General features: G+C 54.4%; 1 protein-coding gene across 1 annotated transcript in view; it reads left to right on the forward strand.

Moving 5' to 3' along the window:
* Nucleotides 1-22,130, forward strand: part of HCN4 (hyperpolarization activated cyclic nucleotide gated potassium channel 4) — a 40,801-nt gene that overhangs the window by 5,010 nt on the left and 13,661 nt on the right. The window contains exon 2 of the mRNA XM_037047082.1: nt 18,880-19,303. Within this exon, the coding sequence (XP_036902977.1) occupies nt 18,880-19,303 (424 nt within the window). The remainder of the gene's footprint in view (nt 1-18,879; nt 19,304-22,130) is intronic.

The following is a 22,130-nucleotide window of genomic DNA, read 5'->3' on the forward strand; positions in this document are numbered from 1 at the left end:
AGGCGCCTCCTGGGGTGGGTCGGCCTGGGGACCTTGGCCCAGAAATGCGTCTTCTGCTGTCCTTGTGGAGAGCCAAGCTGAAATGGGCTGCAGGCGGTGGTGCTGGTGGAGGGGGAAGGGCGCCTTGGTACACAGTGGAATTCCAAGGTGAGCTGCCCTGGGCGGTGCTGTCAGCTGGCACAGTGAGCAGGAGGATTCTCCAGTGACAAGGACATGCTCAACCTGATAAGACTGGAGCTGGTGGAGGGTGTGCTCAGGCCGAGGTCTCTTAGGGTACTGATAATGCACAGAAACCCCGTGGGGCCAGGACCCTTGTGTTGCCAGGTAGGAGGCCTGGACTCTGGGTTCCCCTTGTTGCAAAGCTTCAGGTCCTGGTCTGGTTTCTCCATGATTAGGCTGGGACCTCTCCCTTGTCCGTCCCTGCCCCATTTGCTCCCTTAGCTGCTATGAGCCACTGCAGGTGGCCTGCTTCCCACCGTGTTGGGCCGTTTACCTGTCCATCTGCCCTCCCCTCCCATGCTGTAGGGACCCCAGGTCTTCCGGGATGCCCTCCCAGGTCCCTGCATCCACCATCATCCCTCTCTCCCTCCCTGAGCATCCCCATGGCATTGGATGGCGCTCTGTGTTTGTTCTAATTCAGTGCTTCTCACACTGTCATGTCAGCCAACTCACCTGGGGATCTGGTTAAAATACAGGTTCTGACTCATTAGGTCTGGGGCGGGATCCGAGATTCTGCATTTCTGATACGCGCCTAGGTGATTCGCTGCTGCTGGCGCCCAGCCCAGAACCTGCTTGGAGTACTGAGGTTCAGACCCTGCATCAGTACTGTGCTTAGCCTGGGCTTCCTGACCGAGTTCCCCAAGGACGCCATCTTCTCCCCTTGGCCTCTAGTGCCCAGACAGACCAGCAGGGTGAATCCCGTGAGCTGAGCTGAGCAGCCCTCAGCTGCAGAGGTAGGCTACAAACTTGTGGTGTCAGATCGACAGCCTCTTCCCTTCCTGCATGCCTGTGAGGGCCCTGTTGGCCCTGGGCTGGCTGTTGGAGCGGAGTGTGCAAGGGGAGGCCAGGTGGTCAGAGGGCCCTCATCAACCCATTCAGTCCTGTTGCCTTGGCAGCCTCTTCCCTATCCCAAGGGCCAGAGGGTGGCCTGGCTGGAGGAGAGGGGCAGCGGGTACGGTCACTGCTGAGCTGCAGTGAGATTTCCCGGAACAGATGTTGTCAGTGGGAGTCCAGAGGTGCCGAGGGAGGAGAGCCAGTGTGGGGTGGCTCGGCTGGCTGGCTGGCTGGCTGGGAGGACAGAGGCATCCTCTAGAAGCAGCTGTCTTCTTACCTTAAGGTCTGGTTTGCATAGATTGTCTGAATCTTAATGCCACTCTCCTCTGCCCAGACCATGCCTAGCAGCCTTCCCTGTGGGCTGGGCTCACCTCTTACATCTCTCTGCCCTCTTCTACCCTGGAATGAGGTCTCTCCAACTACATACAGATTATCAGGCTGACACATGTCTTAACAGCCTGAATGGCCCTTGTGCTTGCCACACACTGGCCACCATGAGGGGAATTGGCCCAGAGCAAAAGGTCCAGCCCCAGTTCCTGGGGGTTTATCACAGACCTGAGGAGGCAGCCAGCTCCAGCACACACACCACTTGGCTCAAGGGCTCTCACAAAACCGCTACTGCCAGTTGCTAATTAATAGAAGGGCCACTGAGGCTGGCCAGGCTGTCTTGCTTGGGCCCAGGGGATGTTGGAGAATCCACAATCCCCAGCCAGAGCAGGCCAGGGCATTGCCTTGGCTTCGGAGAGGATGTTCTCTGCCAGCCAGGCTTTACCGAGAGAGCGTTGGCAGGGCCTTGGAAATCCGTGATCCCAAAGCCCGGGCGGCTACTTCGAGACACTGTCTATCATCAGCGCCTGTCCTGAATGGGGGAGGGAGACAGCACAGAGAGGTGGTGAGCTCCCCATCACTGCGGGCACTCAAGATGAGACCGGAGGTTGCTAAGCAGCGACCATCCCATGCACCAACTACAGTGCCCAGATGTGTTTTGTTTTGCCAGCGTAGTGTGCCATAACAAATCTGAGACAAATGTTTCAAAGTGGAAAGATGTAGTATAAACATTCAGTTTTCAGGTTTCTCTTGGAACATTAGAAACTCTGGCAGCTCTAGCCCCACCTTCCTGCCCCGCAGTTGGGAGCCAGAGTAGACAAGAGGCTGCCCTCTTTAAATTGGCTTCTGCTGTCCAGTTGCCCACAGTCCCTCCCTGTCCCACACCCAGCAATGTCACTCACGTACTTTTGGCTGCCTGGCCCCTGCAGGCTTCTGAGTTTCCAACCCTAGGCTCAAACCAGTGGCGACTGAAGCCAGGTGGGTTCACAGATCAGCAACTTAGGAACTGTCTACCTCGTGCCAGACCGTGCTAATAGTTTTGTATCTCATATTTCATATACTCTTCATCGCACCCAGGAAAATAGGTGCTACTGTCCCCAGTTTACAGATAAGGGAACTTAGGCTTTGATTGGAAAAAAAGAAAAAAACTGCCCCAAATCATGTAGCTGTGAAATACCAGAACTGGAATTTGAACCTGGCCTCTAGAACTCTAAACTCGTATTTATGCTTCTTTACTCTTCCTTCCTTTGTTTTTTAATTTGTAAGTTTTAAAAAGTTAAATGACTAAAGTAGATCAAGAAAACCTTCTCCCAAGAATAAAAACATGACAGGTAATGTTTGACCACACGTTGTCTGTGCGGAAGAAAATGTAACAGGACTCAGAATACCAGTTCTGGACAGATCTTACCAAGCTCCTGACCTAAAGCCTTCATTTTATGAATGGAGAGCCAGGAACTAGAGAGGCCAGGGGACTGGCCCAAGGTCACCAATTAGGCTGTGGCAGAGGAACCCAAGTGGGTTGTGTAACATCTGGCTGCCAAGGCCGGAAAGCCCCGCGGTCTCTCCTGGGACCCCAGGCACAGGGTGCCCCCAGCCAGGGAAGGCTTTTACTTGATGCTCTTGTCGCTGGAGCTTTTTTCTTGTCTCCCCAGCCCCTTTGCCTGAAGTTTGGTGTGATAGGTATTTTCAGGGCCCCTTCTTAATTTAAGCTTGTCCAGTGAGAAGAGAGTCTTTCCTTATCCGAAGGTGCAGCGTCTAGAGGCTGAGACATGCCTGTCCGAAGCCTCCACTCTGGGGCCGTAGTTCCCAGGGGTGCTGGCTTAGGATGCTGCCCACCTGCTCCTCCCCTGGAAGGTTCTGACTGGAGACCTTTGGGATTTTGGAACCACATCCGATGCCATTGGTGCACTTGTTGCATGATAGGAGTGATTGGGGTTCAAAGGGGAAGGGGTCAGGTAGACAGTGGTATCTGTGTTCTCTCCAGCAGAGAAATGGGTGGTCACATGGTCTATTTATTCCATCCTTCAGAAAAGTGAGTAAGTGGAGTCAGTCTGTGGTTTCGGGTGGAGCATGTGAGCAGGGTCTGGGCTCAGTTTCTCTCCAGGGTTGGGGCTCAATGTGAGGTCACTGTCTGGGCCCCAGTGGTGGCCAGGATGAGGGCTCTGTCTATGTTCAGAATCAAGGTTCAGCCTGGGACCAAGATAAGGCCTTGGTCTGGGGTCTGGAACTGGAATCCTGGATCCCAGCCTCTGCCCCAAAGCAGTGCCCCCTGAGGCACCAGGGCTTGAGGCAGTGCGGGCACGTCGCCCTCCCCGCCCCATGCTCTCACCCTTAGGAAGCTCCCCCTTCCTTTAAGCTCCCTGAGCTCCTACGCCAGGGGAGGGGTGTCAAACTCATTGTCAGGGTGCTGGGAGGCGGGCACATCAGCCTTGTGGTTGCCTTCCAAGGGCTGAATGTAATTTTAGGGCTCTATAAATGTAACTAACTACTCCATAACGGTTAAGGAGTGGAAACTACACTGGGCCCTTGGAAGGCAACCACGAGGCTGGTGTGGCCCCCGGAGAGAAGGAGTTTGACACCCCTGTCCTACACCTCTTAGCACCTGAGCCAGCTGCCTCTGAGAGGTAAAGTATCAGTTGTGAATAAAGGTCACTGCCACCACTGTCGGACACCAGAGCCACTGAAGCTCACCTGTGACCACCCCACCCCTCTCTGCTCTGTCATTGTTGGGGCGGCAGCCAGCTCGTGGCGACCGCAGAGCAGTGCTCGGGGCTGAGCAGAGAGGTGTGCTGGCTCGGTACAGGGACACCTTGCACCCCACCACACCCCNTAAGGCCTTGGTCTGGGGTCTGGAACTGGAATCCTGGATCCCAGCCTCTGCCCCAAAGCAGTGCCCCCTGAGGCACCAGGGCTTGAGGCAGTGCGGGCACGGCGCCCTCCCCGCCCCGTGCTCTCACCCTTAGGAAGCTCCCCCTTCCTTTAAGCTCCCTGAGCTCCTACGCCAGGGGAGGGGTGTCAAACTCATTGTCAGGGTGCTGGGAGGCGGGCATATCAGCCTTGTGGTTGCCTTCCAAGGGCTGAATGTAATTTTAGGGCTCTATAAATGTAACTAACTACTCCATAACGGTTAAGGAGTGGAAACTACACTGGTCCCTTGGAAGGCAACCACGAGGCTGGTGTGGCCCCCGGTGAGAAGGAGTTTGACACCCCTGTCCTACACCTCTTAGCACCTGAGCCAGCTGCCTCTGTGAGGTAAAGTAGCAGTTGTGAATAAAGGTCACTGCCACCACTGCCGGACACCAGAGCCACTGAAGCTCACCTGTGACCACCTCACCCCTCTCTGCTCTCTCATTGTTGGTGTGGTAGCCAGCTCGTGGCGACCGCAGAGCAGTGCTCGGGGCTGAGCAGAGAGGTGTGCTGGCTTGGTACAGGGACACCTTGCACCCCACCACACCCCCCGTCTGGGCTCCCACAAATTGCAGAGCAAGCAGTAGGACCTCCATGTCTGCTCACAGCAGCTGTGGGGGCCTGATAATTGGCTACTGCTGATTTTGTGTCTGTCTTAGCATTTACCCATGTGGGTGGATGTGTTATGTCTATGTGAATGAGGCTTTTAGAAATAAATACATAACACAGGGCTGGTAATACATGTCTTCTGGACTTGGGGAGCAGCAAGCCAAGGAGGGGTGCACCCTCAGAGACTAGATGTTTCATTTCAAGCCTGTCTTCACCCATTACATAGGATGGGTGTCACTATCCACCTGGCTAAGAGGAGATAGGATTGAGATCCTCTTAGAGTCTCCAGGTCTGATTTAGAGGAGGGCAGAGAAACCATAGATTAGTATGGGTTGATGGTCAGGGAAGACTTCCTGGAGGAGGCAAATCATAGCTGGATCTGAAGGGGAGAGAGAACCATTCTACACAATTGCCAGGCAGCAGGTGTTGGGAAGCTTGAGCTAGGGACTGCCTGGCTGGGGTGGGTCTTGGCAGACACTGAGGGCAGGCTACTGAGAATCTGCCTCTTTGGACCTGTATTCCTTAACCGCTGCTCTTCACCTGTGAGGACCTGACCCCACTACCACAGGCAGTGCTCTGATGCTGAGTGTGAGTGCTCACATGGGGCCCTCCTTGGGCCCCGGCCCTGGCTGCACAACCTCAAGACCCCCTCCTTCTGCTGAACTGGTGCCCAGAAGGCAGGTGTTGCTGCTGCAATAATATCACTGAGCATGTGGCCTGGAGCCCAGAAGTAATTACCCTGTGGTTCTTGTTGCAGGCTGGAACAGCCCCTGTCAATAATTAACGCGAGTCCCCAACCACTCAGCACCAAAGCTATCCACCAGCTTCTCCCACCTACAGTTTGTCAGAGAATATGGGTACTGTGCCCTTCCCCAGGGACAGCAAAGACTCTCAGACCCACAGGATTTGTCAAAGCCATTGGCATCTTTTAGAAGAAACTTAGTCCAGCAGGAAGGACTGTGCTGCTGGGGCTGGTCTTGCCACTCTGGAGCCCTGGGTCCTCTCATTATGAGCTTTTCCAGCTGTGACTGCCCAGCCCTCCCACGCCAAGTTTGCACTCAAGCACTTGTCCTGTTCTGCTGTGTGACCTCGGCAAAGCCCTTTGCTCTCTGTGTTCAGGATCGGGGCTCAGTCTGTGGCTGAGAAGAGAGCAAAGCTAATTGGCCAAATAGGTATTGAACCCCTAATCTTGACCCCATTAGTACAAATTGAGCCAGCGGGGGAGGGACAGCTGCCCACAAGCCGAGCTGAGGAGAGTCTCACTCTTTTCCAGAGACTCAGCTGGGCCCAGCTAGACCTGCTCCTGGAGGAGGTAGGGATTCCTTACCATGGGGCCTCTTCCTGCTGAGGCTCTGCCAGCCCTCATCCTGGGGAATGGGGTGGGGCCTCCCTGGCATGTTATGTGGTATTGGTGTGCTCTGTTGAGGACCCCTCACTCCCCCATGAGATCATGGCCCCTGTGGGAGTGGAGGTCAGGCTTTGTTTTCTCTGTTCCCTGGGCAAAGGGCCCTGACCCCCTTCTAGCCACATCTCCTCAGGGCAGGCAGTGTCTCCTTCTGGAAATGCAGACCTGGCCTTGAAGAGTTCAGGTCACACTGGACAGACTATGGTTGAGAAGTCCTGAGGGGCAAGCCAGCAGAGCCACCAACTTTGGAATTGGTAGGGGTAGGAACTTGGCAGCTATTCACCCTGTCCCGCCGGCTCTGGGAAGCCATTACCTCGCTGTGTGGCTACGAAGCGTCTGGGGCCGGATGCGAGGGGGCCGGTGCGAATGAGAGGCCAGGTGAGAAGATTCGGCCTGTCCGGCTCTGCGACTGAGCTGACACCTCACCTCCCAGGGCTTTGATTTTCTCATCTGAAAATGGGACTGGAGAGGGGGTTGGGTTTTAGTTTTAGCAAGACCCAGAGCTGAGATGGGCAGCCACAAAGTCACCAGGGAGCTTTATGCAGTCACAGGTGCCAGGGCCTCCCTTGGTGAGGCCCAGGGAGGGCAATTTTGGGGAGCACCCAGGTGATTCTGCCTCCATCACCTACGAATCCCCCTCATTGTGAACAGTTGGCAACTCCCTGATGGCACCGTGTTTGCTGTAGCTCTGCAGTGTGCCCCAGAGTCTGGGGCGATTCTGGCACCCAAACCCATTCACAATGGGCCCATCTCCAGGCAGGCAGTCCCCTTTGCTTCCTTGCAGGTTGTTAGTGTCAACATCTTGAAACTCTGGGATTGGCAGGGCCCCAGAAAACATGGCCCTTACTCAGCGTCCTTGTCAGACCGTTAACTGGAGGGGAAGCAGCAGAGTCCTGGGGGCTCCAGTTCTCAGAGCCCAGGCACCCCCAGGAGACCGTGTACGTGCTCCCAGAGTCAATATTTAGCTGCCTTCGATGGGGCAGCGCCCCCCCCAACAATGTCACCATTACCCTACCCCCACCAGTGCTGCTTGGCCTCAGAAGTTCTGCCCCGAATCCATCTTGTCTTCTCCTTCACATGGGCGCTGCTGCCTACAGGAGCAGGTGAGTTCTCCTACCTGGTCTCCCTGAGGTCGCTCTCACGTGCTCCTCCACAGCACTATTCTATTTTTGTTCTATTCTCCTGAGTGGAGAAACCATGTTTGAGCCTTCCTTGTTTCCTATAAGCTGGGCAGGAAAGTTCTCCAGCTGCCAGCCCCCTCCCTCATGTCCCCCAGATGGTCTTGTCAGTTGGGTGAAGCTCAGCGAGGTGAGGCTGCTAGCCTGAGGGAGCACAGCGTCTTGGCAGCTCAGCGTCCTGTAGAGCAGGCCTACCGATCTGTAGAGGGCTGACCCCTGCTCTACGGATTGGTATGTCCGTCGTGCACAGACTCGGGGTCTCGGAGGAGGTCTCAGCTCGTCAGAGAAGCGATGAGCTGCTCTCTTGGTGTCCCTGTGCCCAGGCCTGCATTCAGCTGTGCCGATGAGAAGGTGCTGCCACAGTAGTCTGTTTCCCAAGGGACTCTCCCTCTGTAACCTCCTTGGCTCCTCACGTCCTCGGAAGAGTCCTGACTGCTCAGTCTGGCATTCAGGATGCCCCCGTCTCCCCTTCAGGCCAGAGTTAGGTTGGGGCTGGGCTGTCAGAATGCCCTCTCTCAGCGAGCTTTCCTGTGGCCGGCTGCCCTTGGCTGGGCTCTTCAGTCTCTGCACTGCAGATGTGCATGGAGTTGGTGTGTCCTTAGAGGTCATCCCGCTTCAACCTCTCATGGTACCAGTGGAGAAACGGAGGAAGGGGTTGTGGGAGCCAGGGCCTTGTTCAAGAGCACACAGCAAATTAGAGACGGGGTCGGGACGAGAACCCGAGTCTCTTGGGCCCCTCCTCTGCTTTGTAGCATGGACTTCTTCCTGTAACCGCACGCTGACCTTCCTGACCAGTGAGCGCACTCAGGCCCCTCCTCTCTGGGTACCGCCAGCAGGCATGCTTCCCCTCTGCTCCTCTCTGTCCACATTGTCACGCCCGGCTGATTTCTCCTCAGGCTGTCCCCAGCCTCCGGAGCCCCAGCACCAGGCAATGCCTCACTCCCCTGCCCTCTGGCATATGGCCCCCTCTGGCCTAGGTCTTCAGCCCCACTGTGGAGTGGGTCAGTCCATCCTCCAGACTGAGGACTCCTTGAGGTGAAACCAGCCCGCACACAGGCCAGGTCACAAGAACAGTAACGATAACGGCCAGCATGCGCGAAGTATTTACACTGTGTAGCATATTTTAAGTATTATCTCATTGAATTCTCCCAGAATCCCACGGGGTGGGATTAATGTGCTTATTTTGTATGAGAAAACAGGCTTAGAGAGGTGAAGTGATTTTTTCCAAGGCTGCACGGCCGGGTATGCAAACACTGGGACACTTCACCACAGCACCGTCTGCCTTAGCCTGGCTGCTCTGTGTGGCCCCGGTGGGACCCGCCGCCTCAGCACCGCCTGGGAGCCTGTTACCGACCACCTCGCACCTGGTGCCCGTGCGTCTGCAGCTCGGTCAGGGCCGGTGGCTAGTGTGCTGTGTGGCTGACGGCTCCCAAAAGGGGAAGGAAAGGGGTTGCCCCTGCAGCCCTCGGACAGCTCACCTTGTCCTTGGGGAGTGGCTGAGACTAGCCCTCACCGAAGGATACGGGGCTGCAGCCTCAGCCCGGGAGGAAGAGGGGAGTGAAAGAGGCAGGCAGGTGTAAAGGGGCATTTTTGTTTGGGTCTCCAGAAACACATTTTGTCCCTTTAGTAATTGATCATCGTAAAAAAAAAATTTAGAAAATAAAGGTACATAAAAAATCAAACAGCCACCCGCAAACCAGGCACTAGACAGCCTTGGCCCGGCACCTGCTCCGGAGGCGGCCCGGGCCGCGGCGGCAGCTCTGGGAACCCTGTGACTCTGAGTCAGAGATTTTGAGGTGGGTTAAAAATAGAGCCCTAGTGCCCAGGCGGGGGTGGGAGAAAGAGAGTAATGCGTGGATTGTAGGGGGAGACCCTGGGGTCAGGGAGAAGCAGTGGGAGAAGTGGGACGAGAGCTAGACGGCGGGGTGGGGGTGGGGGTGTATTCCTCTCAGGGACCAGAGCTGAGGGCCCAGTCTGGCCCCCAAAAGTTGTGGGAGGCAGATTTCTAGTCAGGGTGGGGGGAGGCTCAAGTGCCAGCCCCTAGGGACCAGGCAGGGAAGACTCCTGAGTAGCCACCCCTTCAGCCCCAGATGGTCAGCAGCTCCTTCCGGTGGGTGTAGGGGAGGGAGGGAGGTGGGCAGCAGCTGTGTCTCAGAGGATGAGAAACAGGAGGCTGGACAGGTAGGGGGTGGGGGGGTGGTCCATGCTTTTAAACAAATTTTTAAAAGATTTTATTTATTGATTTTTAGAGCGAGGGGAAGGGAGGGAGAAAGAGAGGGAGAGAAACATCAGTGTGTGGTTGTGTCTTGTGCGCCCCCTACTGGGAACCTGTCCTGCAACCCAAGCATGTGCCCTGACTGAGAATCGAACCCCAGACACTTTGGTTCTCAGGCTGGTGCACAGTCCACCAAGCCATACCAGCCAGGGCCTTTTAAACAATTTTTATGTTTTTGGGGGAGGGAAGGTGAGGAAAGTGCCCCATGTGTGGGTCTTCACATGTGTTGTGGGCAGTCATGTGGTCTCCTTTGCCTGTCACACCTGCCCTTCAAGTGGCTTCCCTCTCTTCTCCATCACTGATCTCCCAAAGTCATGCTGCTCCTGACCTTCCCGTCCTGACCCAACCTTCCTTGTGTCTGCACGGCCACTCGGGGCTTTCCCCAGGACTCGGTGTTCTCCCCGACACACGCCAGGGGCTCTTCACAGTGTGGGACCCTGGTCATCAGTTTAAGGCAGATTTATTTTTCTAATTATAAAAGTAATATTTTTCCATTTTTAAGGAAATACAGCATGTAGAGATTACAGAAAGGTATGATGGAGAAAACACAAATTACCCACCATCCCGCCACTTAGCAATAATCAGTGTTAACAGGTTAGTGTATTCTTTATTTTTAATTTTGGGAGTCCCTTTTTCCGCCCCCTTGCACAGTCTTCAATGCACCCATCCATTGAACAATTTTACTGGGCCCCACCCCTGAGCCCAGCAGTGTGTTCGCACCTCAGACAAGGAAGGGAAATTACTTTTGCTTTTGGGGAGCACACACAGCAAGGGCTGGGGAAGGGAGGCGCATGCTAGGTCTGCAAGGTGGGAACAACGGGGGAGATTCCGGGAGAAAGGCCAGACTGCCTCCTTCCTTGCCCTTCAGCTCTCCCCCCCCCCAATCTCTGTGGTAGGCCTATTTGGGAGAAGGTAGAACCCTTAGGACCCCTACCAAGGGGCATCCCTGTAATGAGGGGCATGCTGTGTTCTGCTGCCCAGGCCGGACTGTGGTGCCCGAGTTGGAGACACGGTCGGTCGTGGCCTTGGCTGGAATCTCTGGCTGCAGTCCTGCCTCACCAGCCCCTCATCCCACTCTGTCAGACCCCTACGTCCTGTGCTTCTCCTGGCCCTGCTCCTGTTCATCTGCTTCCTCCCCCTTCCAGCGCCTTTCCTCCCACTCGGGAACTTCTCCACCGTCATCTCCAGCACCAGGCGGGGGCCATTTGCTGATAGATCTTCCTGGGAACCTCTGATCTTGGGAGTGTGGACAGGATAAGTTCCCCCAGACCACTGGAAGCCCGTAAAAACCTTGTGGGAAGGAGTCAGGGTCTCAAAGGGCTGCCCATTTCTTGTAGCTACTGCTAGGGCCCCTGCCACTCAACCTGCCCCTGCGAGACATTCATCATTCATTTGCGCGTACTTGTATTTCTACCCATTAACATATTTATTAGGACTGGCCATGTAAAAGTCACTGTGCCAACTTCAGGAAGCCAAGTGACCACAAGACAGACCATGAAACACAGGTTTATCACAGGGTCATAAATACTGGGCTAGGGCGGCACACACCAGGGACACCTAACCAGGTCTCCTGGGGTACAAAGGTGGCTTCCCAGGAGAAGTGATGCCTCCGCTGAACCAGGGGGGTCGGGGGCGGAGAGGAAGGAGAGTTCAGGTGGCTGACAGTGTGTAGGAAAGCCCAGAGGCCAAAGAGCATGGTATGTTTGGAGCACCAAAAGTTGCTGAGCATGTGTGCAGCAGAGCATTCCAGGGGAGGGATGCTGAGACTCAGGCAAGAGAAGGAGGCTGTGTCCAAATCAGGAGGGGCCTTGGGGGTGACAGTGAGGAACCTGGATTTTAGTGCGGAAGGACTTGGGGCTTGGCAAGCGTGCAGAGTGGATTGGAGAGGAGCTGTGAACCCCACCCCAGACCCTAAGATACGTGGGGTCCTGGGAGGTTCAGGAGCCCAGGTAGGAAGCTGCAGGTGGCCGGCTGAGGAGACTCACTGGATCCCACGTGACTGAGTGCTGGTAGGTGAGGGAGATGCTGGGTTGAGAATAACTGTCAGTTTGGACGGCTGGTGGTACCACATACTGGGAACAGAAGAGTTTGTGGGGGAAGCTGTTCAGTTCTATATGGAGGTATTGAGAGTAAGGCTCCATGGTGGAAATGGGTAGTCAGCAAGTGGACACGTCGGCTGGAGCTTGAGAGAGACAGGTCTGGTTTGAAAGCCAGCAGAATAATGAAGCTGTGGGAGTTGGTGAGGTCACCCAGGGAGGGTGTAAGAGGGAGAAGAGGTGAGGGCCCAAAGGAGCAAAAACATCTAAAGGTCACATAGGGGAAGGGGAGGCCATCCAAGGGAGGGGGACGGAGAGACAGAGAACAGAGAAAAGCCAGTAGGATGAGGCATCTTGGCAGAATGGCACCCAGTGCGAGACAGAGGAAGTGCCCACTGGATTTTGCAGCCGGAAATGCACTGAGATGCTGCTGAGAGGAGCATTGGGATGGAAAGGGAGGGACACAGGGGGGACAGTGACACTTCTCTTAGGGAGCTTGGTTCTGAGGGGAGAAGAGATATGACCGTAGGGATCAGGGAGCGATATTATTTCAAGTGTACAGAGCTAAAAGAAAAAGCTGAGGGGCAAGGATCAGTAGAGAGGGAGATTGAAGGTATAGATGAAAGAGCGGGTAACCTATAGGTTAAGGTCCCTGGGGAGAAAGTGGTGTCAGGGTGGCAGGTGGATACGTCACTGATTCCCTTGACTGGAGGAGGGGAAGGGGGAGAGGTGAGCCAGGTAGGCATCTGGTGGCAAGAGAAGGAAAAAGACACCCTGTGGCTTCTCTTTTCTCTGTGAAGTAGAAGGTGGTGAGAGTGAGGGGGGCGAGTGGTCCCCAGGCTTTGAGGAGAGAGGATGTAATTCAGAATAATTGCCATAGGAGAATAGGAAGGAAAGCTTACTAGGTTTTCCTGGAAGAATGAGTTGGCAGAGGTGGAGGCCCAGCTCAGTATGGAAACCTTGGTGAGGAGACGGAGGCACGGGAGCTAAGACACTGGAATATCTAGTAGGACTGGTCTGAAGTTGTGGGGTTTCCTGCACGGCACCCATGTGAACATGAGAAGGACTGATGGTCCGGCATTGCGATCTCGTGAAGTGGGTGCTAGAAGGTTGGGTAAGAGAGGTAGATGAGGTGGTCCATTTTGTCTGGTGGGGTTGGGGAGAGGCAGGTTGACACTCTCCTTCGTTCTCATTGTCTCCGTGATGGCCTTAGGCGGTTCCCTGTGTGCAAGGGTGGGGGGTGGGGGGCGGGGTGCTGGAACATCAAGGCATAGATCTGAAGTGGAGGAAAGATCTTCCAGCTCCCCTATTTTTGTCCGGCATGGGGACTCCTGGGGCCTCAGGTTCTATAGTTTTGCAGGGTGGAGGAAGGGCGCTGGAAGGAGAGTTAGGTGGTGCCTGAGAAAAGGGGCAGGATGTGGTGACACACAGCGCGGTCAGGGGGACTTAGTGGAGGAGGAGGAGGAAGCTGATCAGGGACCTCGGTGAGGGAAGTGATCTCGAAAGATGAGAACTCGGGGCTGGAATGGTTCTCAGGAGGAACTGGGATGGAGGTGGGGCCAGTGTCTAGTTGGCTACTGTGAGGGAAGCACGGGGAGAAGAGGGAAGGGGATCGGCGGATGCCAGGCCAAGGAGCTCGAACTTTCCTCGTAGTTGTTGGGGGTCCACCAAAAGGGTTCAAGCAGGGGTGACGTGATCATGCCGTTGTTTGGAAAGCTAACCCAGAGGGGTGGTAACTTGGAGGAGAGTGGAGGCTGGAGCCAGGGAGGCAGCAGGGGGCAAGGCGTGGGTGAGGAGCAGCGAGGAACCCATTCAGGGCAGAGCAGCCCCAGGCAGGGCCAGGAGCCATCACAGAAGACACCAGACAAGGCCAGGTCACAGCTCAGGGGTGGGGTCGGGGCCTTCGGCAGTGGCTGGGTGGAAAGAGAAAGCAGCTGAGGGTGGATTTGAGAGTTGGAGCCCAGGTGATTAAAATGTTCTGTCGTTCAGCTTTGGGGAGGAAGAGGCAGAGTTCAGCTTCAGACTTGGGTCTCCCAGGTGCCAGGTGGGAATGGCATTTTGGTGCAAGGAGCGATGTGTACGTAGGAACCATCTGCATAGAGGAAGCGGGTAAAAGATAGGACCTTGGGTGTCCCACTCACCTGGGAGGAAGCAGGGAACCCTGACCTGCAGTCAGCACTGCAGGGACACAGGTGTGTCTGGGACGAGGCCCCAGAGCCTGCAGGAATCCAGCAGATCCGAAGCCAGAGCCCAGGCTGGGAAGAGGCCTGATTGGTGAGAGCTTGGAGTGGTCCAGAAGGGGTAGCACTTCAGACGAGTCTTTAATGGACAAAAAAAGACATTCTCTTTCTTTCAGCCGACAGAATTCCCAGTGGATATCATTTGTGTTAAAATGTGTGCAAGTGGGTATGCCAGAAAAATATGCTCTCACATGTATGTGAGAGCAAAAACAAAAATGTATTCCTGGGTGGGTTTGTTCATATGCTTTCAACTGTTTGCGTGGAAAGTAATACAACAATTAATAAATAATGATACAAGAATAAACTTTGTATTTTGCAGCCTCACTACAGTAAACCTATTTTTGCACCCCCCCATATGTGTGTGTGTGCGCAGTTGTGTGGACTTGGGTGTGTGTGTATGTGCATGCATGTGTGTGTCAGCGTATGCGCTTGAAGGCGAGCATGGGCGTGTGTGGACGAAAAGAGGCTGAAGGAGGCCGTCCCTGTTGTTCCAGGACCTCCACTTCTGCCCCCACCCAGGGCAGCCTCTGGGGAAAGAGAGGCTATGTTCTGGTCCTCGAGTCTCTGAATTCAGTCGGGAGCCTCTTCTGTTCCCTCCGCTGTGCAGAGGCCATGCCCTCCCTCCGAGATTACACCATGAAGTGTTCCAGGTGTCAGTGTAAAAGGGCTGGAGGGGGTTTTGCTGCCCACGTTCCTTCTGCACATGGGGCCTGCTTCCCCAAAGCCGGCCTGTGGGCTGCATCCTGCTGCCTGGATGGACCTGTTGGTCCAAGTAGAAAGGAAGATCCAGACTGAGAAAGAGCGGGCCTGGGGCTCTGGGACTGAACCTGGGGCAGAGCCTCCAGGGTCCAGTTGGTGTCTTACTGGCCAGGACTTCCTGTCATCTTAGCGAACACTGCTCTGGGAGAGGGTCATCTGGCTTTGGAGAGACCACGGGCTTTAATTCAGACATGTGCCCACCCCAGCACATCTGAGTGTGTCTGTCCATTGCTTCCCTGCCGGAGCCTGACACCCACCAGCATGGATACGTACCCAGGACTGTGGGATTTATCCATAATGGTTTTAGGGGCAGTGTGGTGTTAGGGGAGCGTGGGCATTCAGCGTGAGGCTTTGAAAATATTACTGTTCCCTCTTTGTGGACATTATTTTCCCTTCTGTGGGGTGGGTACAGCTGTGCCCACTGATTGCTGGTGATGGGTTCTGTGAACACTTAAGAGCTCTGCTGTTTCCCCACTGTGGGAAGCACCTCATAAAGCTCTGGCATCAGGAGGATGTATCTCCTTTTTAAAACTTTTTTCAATTTATTTATTTTAATTGTCGTTCAAGAGAATGTATCTTCTTGACACTTCCTTGCAAGCCTCTCTTTTGGCTGTAGGGCAGGGGCTGCATCTGCTTGGGAGGCCGCCTCCCCAGTAGAATGTGAGGATGTGAGAAAGGCTCGTCCGCATTCCTGAATCCCACCGAGGTGCCTGGAACCCCAAGAGATGAGACTCTGAAGTCCCACAGACTTCTCTGAATCTTGGGTCTGCCCCTCACTAGCCGTGTTGTCTTGGGAGACGCCTGAACCTCAATGTCATCATCTGTAAAATACAGATGATAGCAGCCACCATAGTGCTGGTCCGAGGGTTCAATGAAGTAACGCATGGAAAAGCACAAGGTTGGGGTAAAGGCTTTCCTGTCACCAAGGAGTCCCCACTGAAAATCCCCAGAGACATTAATGCATCACTTGAGATGCTTCTGGTCCTAGGTTTTGGGAAAAAGAGGACCAGGGAACTAACGAAGTCATTGGCAACTTCCCCTGGCACAGAGGGGCTCGCAGGTGCGTAGAGCTGTCCGTGGTGCTGAATGCCATTTGCTCTGCCTAGGTTCTGCTTTCAGAGATCTGTGCAACCTTCTGGCAAAGCGTAGGGAAGGGTAGTCTTTGAGGCCAAGGGCAGCTCCCAAAGCCCGACTTCTCACCTCCTTGCAGAAGCACTTTCTGGCCTCACCCTCAGAGCCACCAGGAGCTCACCTTTTCAGATGCCTGGGCTGCTCCCTGAGATGCTTCCTTACATCGTTGCCCAGCTTGCCTTGTCCTCTGACTGGATCATGAGCTCCCGCAGATCAGGGCATCTGCTGCGGAGGTGCATAGGCTCTGTCGTCTGATTGCTTAGGGAATGTTGTAATGACTGACTTCACTGCTGACTCTTGCAGGACCATCAGGAGTTCTCTTGTACCCTCAGCTCCAGTAGATGGGTACAAAAGCTTTGGCTTTTACCTGGGCAATTCAATCTTCCACCTCCCTCATCTCTTTTCTGAGAATGTGTTGGCTTTCGAATTAATTATTTAGTCATTTAATGATATAGCTAGGTATAGGCCTGAGTATTTTACAAATATTACTGCTTATAATGATTCTGCTAGTAAGGTATGGCTATTATTCTCATTCAGCAGATGAAGAAACTGACGCATCGAGAGATGGAGTAAGTGGTGGAACCAGAAATCAGACCCAAGGTGGCTGTCTCTGAGAGCCTGCACTTCTTCTTTCCCACCGTTGTTAGGCTGCCTTTTGAGTACCTCTGAGGGGCCCCAGACAGTGGTTTGTGGGGAGGAGTACTTCAGTATTCTGACCCCGGCCCAGACCAGGCACCAGAAATATTCCTTAGCATCTGGGAACTCAATGATTGAAACAATTAGTCAGAATGCAAGGAAATGGGTGTTTTTGCTTCATGTAATTTGGTTTTATGAAGACCACTAAATGCAAACATTTTTGTGTTAATTACTGTCTCAGAGTTGGTCTGTAATTGAGAGAACTAGAGCTGGGAGAGTGTAGACACTCGCTGGAGTGGCTGGCAGGCCTGCTCAAGTCAGCATCCGCAGCTGCTGTGTCCGCTCTGTTAATTTTAGAAACTCCTCCAGCCTGGGGGTATTATTAGCTTTATGTACAGAGGACCACAGGATCCTCAGTGGCCTCTCTGTGCCACAGTATTTTTTGTTTAGCTTTATTTTTCCCGAGAGATTAAATGAAAAGAAGCGGTGGCCATGTGTATATAGGGGTGTTTGCACACTGTGTGTGAATGGGGGTACCTGTGAGTGGCTTTTTTTTTTCACTCCTGTGAGTGGCTTTTAATACCTGTCTGCAGCTGTCTTTGAATGATGTGCCTGAGGCTGGGGAGAGAGTGTGCGTAGCTTAAGAACACCTCTTAGGTGCTGAAGCCATTTCCCTGGGGCCCCGAGTCCTGAGCAGGACATGCTGCGTTCTGTGTACTGAGATTGGGGTAGGTTCTCAGGCCTTAGGTTTGGTCCCCTCGGACGGCACGAGCGGGTTGTGGCTGGACACGGGCTGGCGGATTGTGGGGCAGGAAAGGAGCTGAATTCGACCTCTTGGCGCCAGCCTTAGAATGAGAAGCATTAGCCCAGTGAGTCTCTGATTTGAGCTCCTCCCTTGAGACCCTGAAGGGCGCACGGCCTTCCTGGGAGACGGCCTTCCCTGAGCTCTGTGATGAAGGGAGCCGTCTCGCCCACCATCAGTGGGGCAGGCCCTGCCCTCTCCTTGACTCATAGCACCATTTCGAGTCTGGCAAAGGAAGCGGTTTGCTGTGAAGTAGTTATTTTTCCAACTGGAGGTGGTGGTGGGATCCTCTGACGACTCCGGGGAAGATGGTCTTCTTGTCTCTCCCTTCCTCCTGGCTTCCTCGCAATAGAGAATTAGAGGTGGCTGCAAGGTGATTTCTCTCGGAAGAAGACATGCTTATTTCTGCCCTTATTTCTTTATTAATTAATAGAGATTAATATCTTTATCTGTCCCTGTGTAACTGTCTAAATTAATAGCAGAGGAAAACAGCTCTGCAGTTCGGTCTCAAGGCCAGTCCTGGGGTGGCTGGTACTTGTGCTGGGTCCCGGGAATGGCTGGTCACACCTTCTAGACGGGTCTGTGCCTGTCTGCACACTCCAGAGGGGCCCCTGCCAAGCCCAGGGGGAGCCCTGAGGATTGGCTCTTACCTGTTCTCATTGCTTAACCTTTCTGAAGCTTCACCTCCCTCCCTCAGAAAGCACTTAGTGTTGCTTTGAGGGCTTAGGAGAAACGATGCTGGAAGCTCCATCTGGTCTCATCCATTGCATTGAGTGGTACCTCACTGGTACTTGAAATCTCCCCATTAACACTTCTTGCTTTTGAAGGCATCACTCTGCCACCCCAACACCTTGTTCGAATGAAAACCTCTGATGGCCAGGCATTTGCACAGTCGGGAATAGGCTAAAGGGTGCCAGATCGTGATTCTAGGACTCGGCGTTGAAGCTTCACCCCCTCATTGCATAGTGGGGAAACCGAGGCCCAGAGCAGGTAGGGCACCTGCCTGTAACACATAGTGTCAGCGACAGCTGGGTCTGAAGCCTAGCACTCTGCTGTGTGTCTGGACCTTCCCTGCTTTCTGGTCACAGTGTGTAGCATGTCTGCCTGTCAGCCTGTCTCAGGCCACAGCTGGCCCTCAGGGAGGATGCAGTAGCCTGGCCTGAGCCTGGGTTGGTTCTGGGTGAACTCAAACAGCCCTGCACTTCTCTCTGGATACGGTTGTTTGCTTTGCTTTTTAGCCTGACTCTCACTGGTGTATGGGCATGAGGATGGGAGGTCTGTTGTTAAGGAGTTCATGGAGGGGCAGGCAGAGGGCCCCTTAGTGAAGGAAGAGCCCCTTCCCCTGCCATTGTCCACATCTTGCCCTGGTTCCCATGGACCCACCTCCCACAGTGTCGCAGAGCCTTCCAGGGCCCCTCTTTCCCACGCTGGCTGTCCCTCAGAGCATCTCTCTCAGTCTGTGACTTACCCTCTCTCTCTCTCTCTGTCCTCCTGGAAACTGACTCCTTTGTCTCTGGCCAGATTCTACTGGGACCTGACCATGCTGCTGCTGATGGTGGGGAACCTGATCATCATCCCTGTGGGCATCACCTTCTTCAAGGATGAGAACACCACACCCTGGATTGTCTTCAATGTGGTGTCAGACACGTTCTTCCTCATCGACTTGGTCCTCAACTTCCGCACAGGGATCGTGGTGGAAGACAACACAGAGATCATCCTGGACCCGCAGCGGATTAAGATGAAGTACCTCAAAAGTTGGTTTGTGGTGGACTTCATCTCCTCCATCCCCGTGGACTACATCTTCCTCATCGTGGAGACCCGCATTGACTCGGAGGTCTACAAGACGGCTCGGGCCCTGCGCATCGTCCGCTTCACCAAGATCCTCAGCCTCTTGCGCCTCCTGCGTCTCTCCCGCCTCATTCGATACATTCACCAGTGGGAGGAAGTGAGTGCTCAGAGCCCAATCTGCGGGGGAAGGGGGTCTTCCCCCAGGGAAAGTGAAGGGTCAGCAGGTAATCTCAGATAGCTGGGTCTAGGCTGTCAGATTATAGCAGGCACACCTGCGCCAAGAAGACAAAGATTAGTAATTTCTTGAATAACATGTGCTAGAAAGAGGGCAAATTACGTTGTAGGCAGTATCCCATTTAAGTCTCTGGTATTCTTAGAGGATACTGTGTAGGTGCATGCAGGTACCTTTTTTTTTTTGTACGTGAGGAGACTGAGATGGAAAGATTAAGGGATTTATTAAGGTCACAGAATCAGTGATTGGTGAACCTAGATTCCAGAGCCTGCACCAGTAACCACTGTCCTATATTGTAGAGGTTGCAAACTCAAAATCCTATAGGGTCCAGGCAGGGAGTGTGAATGATGGAAGGGGCCAGTTGGAAGGCAGTGGAGGATGTGGTGGGCTGGGGAGAACCAGAGGACACATCTTCCGTCCGCGTCGGGCCGTCTCTGCTCAGCTCTAGCCACTCGTTGCCAAGTGAGAATGCGCCCAGGGTTGCTCCATCTACAGATTTATTGCGAGAAGCAGAAATGTGGATTTTTGTGCCGATTTTGTTGGCAGCTATCTTAGGTTGGATTCTTCTGGAGCACACCCTGAGGTGAGGATTTGCATGGAAGTGATTTTTTTTAGGGGCAGGTGTTTCCAGGAACATCTGTGAGGGATTGGGGAAGAGACACGGGGAAAGGAAGGAAGCTGAGCCAGGGTGGGCACCAACCAGTCCCGTGAAGAAGGACTCAGCCCCGTGCCAGGAGGAGCTCTGGGGATGGCGTACAGACTGCCTGCCCCAGGCGGGGCAAAGGCGTTAGAAATGTTATAAGCTTTACCTGCCAGCCATTGGTTTGGGGGCCTCCCACCTTTGGGGCTGACCGGCTCAGTGGTTACCAGTAGTGTGGTTGCGGGAGTGAAAGCACTGGGAGCCTGACTGTGTGCACAAACTGTAAAGGGGTTCAGGGGCTACAGAAAGTAAACAATCATTTTTTTAAAAAAAGAGTAAGCCAACACCATTCTGAACAAAACTTAACTCATCCATGAGCTGAATGCAGTAGTCTGGGGGACTGAGGGGAAGAGAAGGGAAGACTACCAGCTGGGGTTTGAAAACAGCAGGTGTGTGGAGAGCTGTTGACAGCTAGTGGGGGGGGGTGGGGGGGTGGGGGGGTGGGGTGGGGTGGGGAGGGTTAGGGGGTGGAGGGATTAAGTAAAAAGATAAAAGGACTCTCGGACCTGGACAGCAGGGTGGTGATTGCTGGGGGGTGGGGAGGGGTATAAGGGGACTAAGTGGTAGTGGAAAAAAATACAATAAAGACTAAATTTTTTAAAAAAGAAAGAAGATAGTGGGTGACCTTGCCACGCACTTCCGTCTGTGTCTGCCACCACCCAAGTTACATCTCTGCAGGAGTGCAGGCGAGCCAGCCAGGAGGCATGGGGGTGTGGGAGGAGGCAAGGTGCTCTGAGAGACAGGCCACCTGAGGCCGGAAGCTCCCGCGGCCCTGCCCCTCCGCCGCAGCTCGCTGCTGCAGTGCTGCTCTCCTCGTCTCTAGGGTCTCCGCTGGGCTGGGCGGAAGTTCCCAGGCTCGGGATGCAAAGCCACTGCCCCAGCCGGCAGCAGTCGTGCGGCAGCACCAGTGCTGGTAGTTGGGGCGCCTGGCAGATCCAGGTCAGAGGCGTCGTGAGCACGTGTGCCGCGGAAGTGCCTGCGTTAGCCCGGCAGAATTGCTCCCTGGCAGAAATTCTCTTTTGCTTCAAAAATTTGCCTTCCTTCTGCTGACGGAGGATGGGCAACGATTTACCCAAGGTCATCCATCAGTAGGTACCCGGCAGAGCCAAACCCGCTTAGCGCTCTCGGTCCTCAGCGCGTGGCAGAGTCTGCCCGGCGCAGTGCAATGCTTGGGAGCTTGGGAGCTAGAACGACACAGTGGAGACTCAACCTGAAATGCTGGCTCCGCGCTGCCTAGCTGTGTGACCTTGGTGCCGTCCTGCCTCCCCGAGCCTCAGTCTCTTATCTGCAAAGTGGGTGTGAGTAGTATTTTCCACACTGGATTGTTGCAAGGATTAAATAAGATGTCTGTAAAACCCTCTGTGTGAAGCCTGGTGCAAAGAACCATTTAATAAAGGCCGCCCCCTCCCACTTGTCTTAGTAACCCCTATACTTCTATTCTACAGGGCATTTCCTTTTTTCAAAGCCTTTTTACCCATGATTTCACTGGTTCCTCACTCCTAGCTGGCAAGGCGAACAGGGCAGTATTCATTACCCCGCTTGTCGGCATTACCCTGTTTGTTGGGTAAGGAGCTGAGGACCAGAGGGCCAGCTGCCCCCCTGGCAGGGTTGGTGATCAGGCCTTCTGACCCAGGTTCCGGGTGCCCCCTGCTGTGTCAGGCGGCTTGAAGGGAGATGACTTTGATTCGGTTCCTGTCCCCTTGTTTCGGGACAGCTCTCCATGGGGACTAGAGCGTAGGCAGTGGAGCACACTGAAGGGTGTGGGGTGAGAGATTCTGTGTGACAGCTGTGTACGCGGTCCCTGGAGGACATCTAGGTACAGAGCGAGCTTGGCGTGTGGGTCTGAGCTCAGGGCTGAGCAGGGCTTGTGGCTATGGTGGTGGGTGGCAGGGGCCACTCTGAATGGCTTCGAGGAAGGACAGAGGGGGATTTCCTGGATGACCTGACAGGCTTGTCTCTCAGTTTCTGTCCCAAGGAAGTGCAGGGCCATGTAGGCTCACTCGGTCCCAGAGAAACCGCAACCTTCTCTTGGTCCTGGACCCACTGCTAGAC

The sequence above is a fragment of the Sturnira hondurensis genome, unplaced genomic scaffold (assembly GCF_014824575.4).
Source record: "Sturnira hondurensis isolate 20B ecotype Veracruz unplaced genomic scaffold, ASM1482457v3 Scaffold0005329, whole genome shotgun sequence".
Lineage (NCBI taxonomy): Eukaryota > Metazoa > Chordata > Mammalia > Chiroptera > Phyllostomidae > Sturnira > Sturnira hondurensis.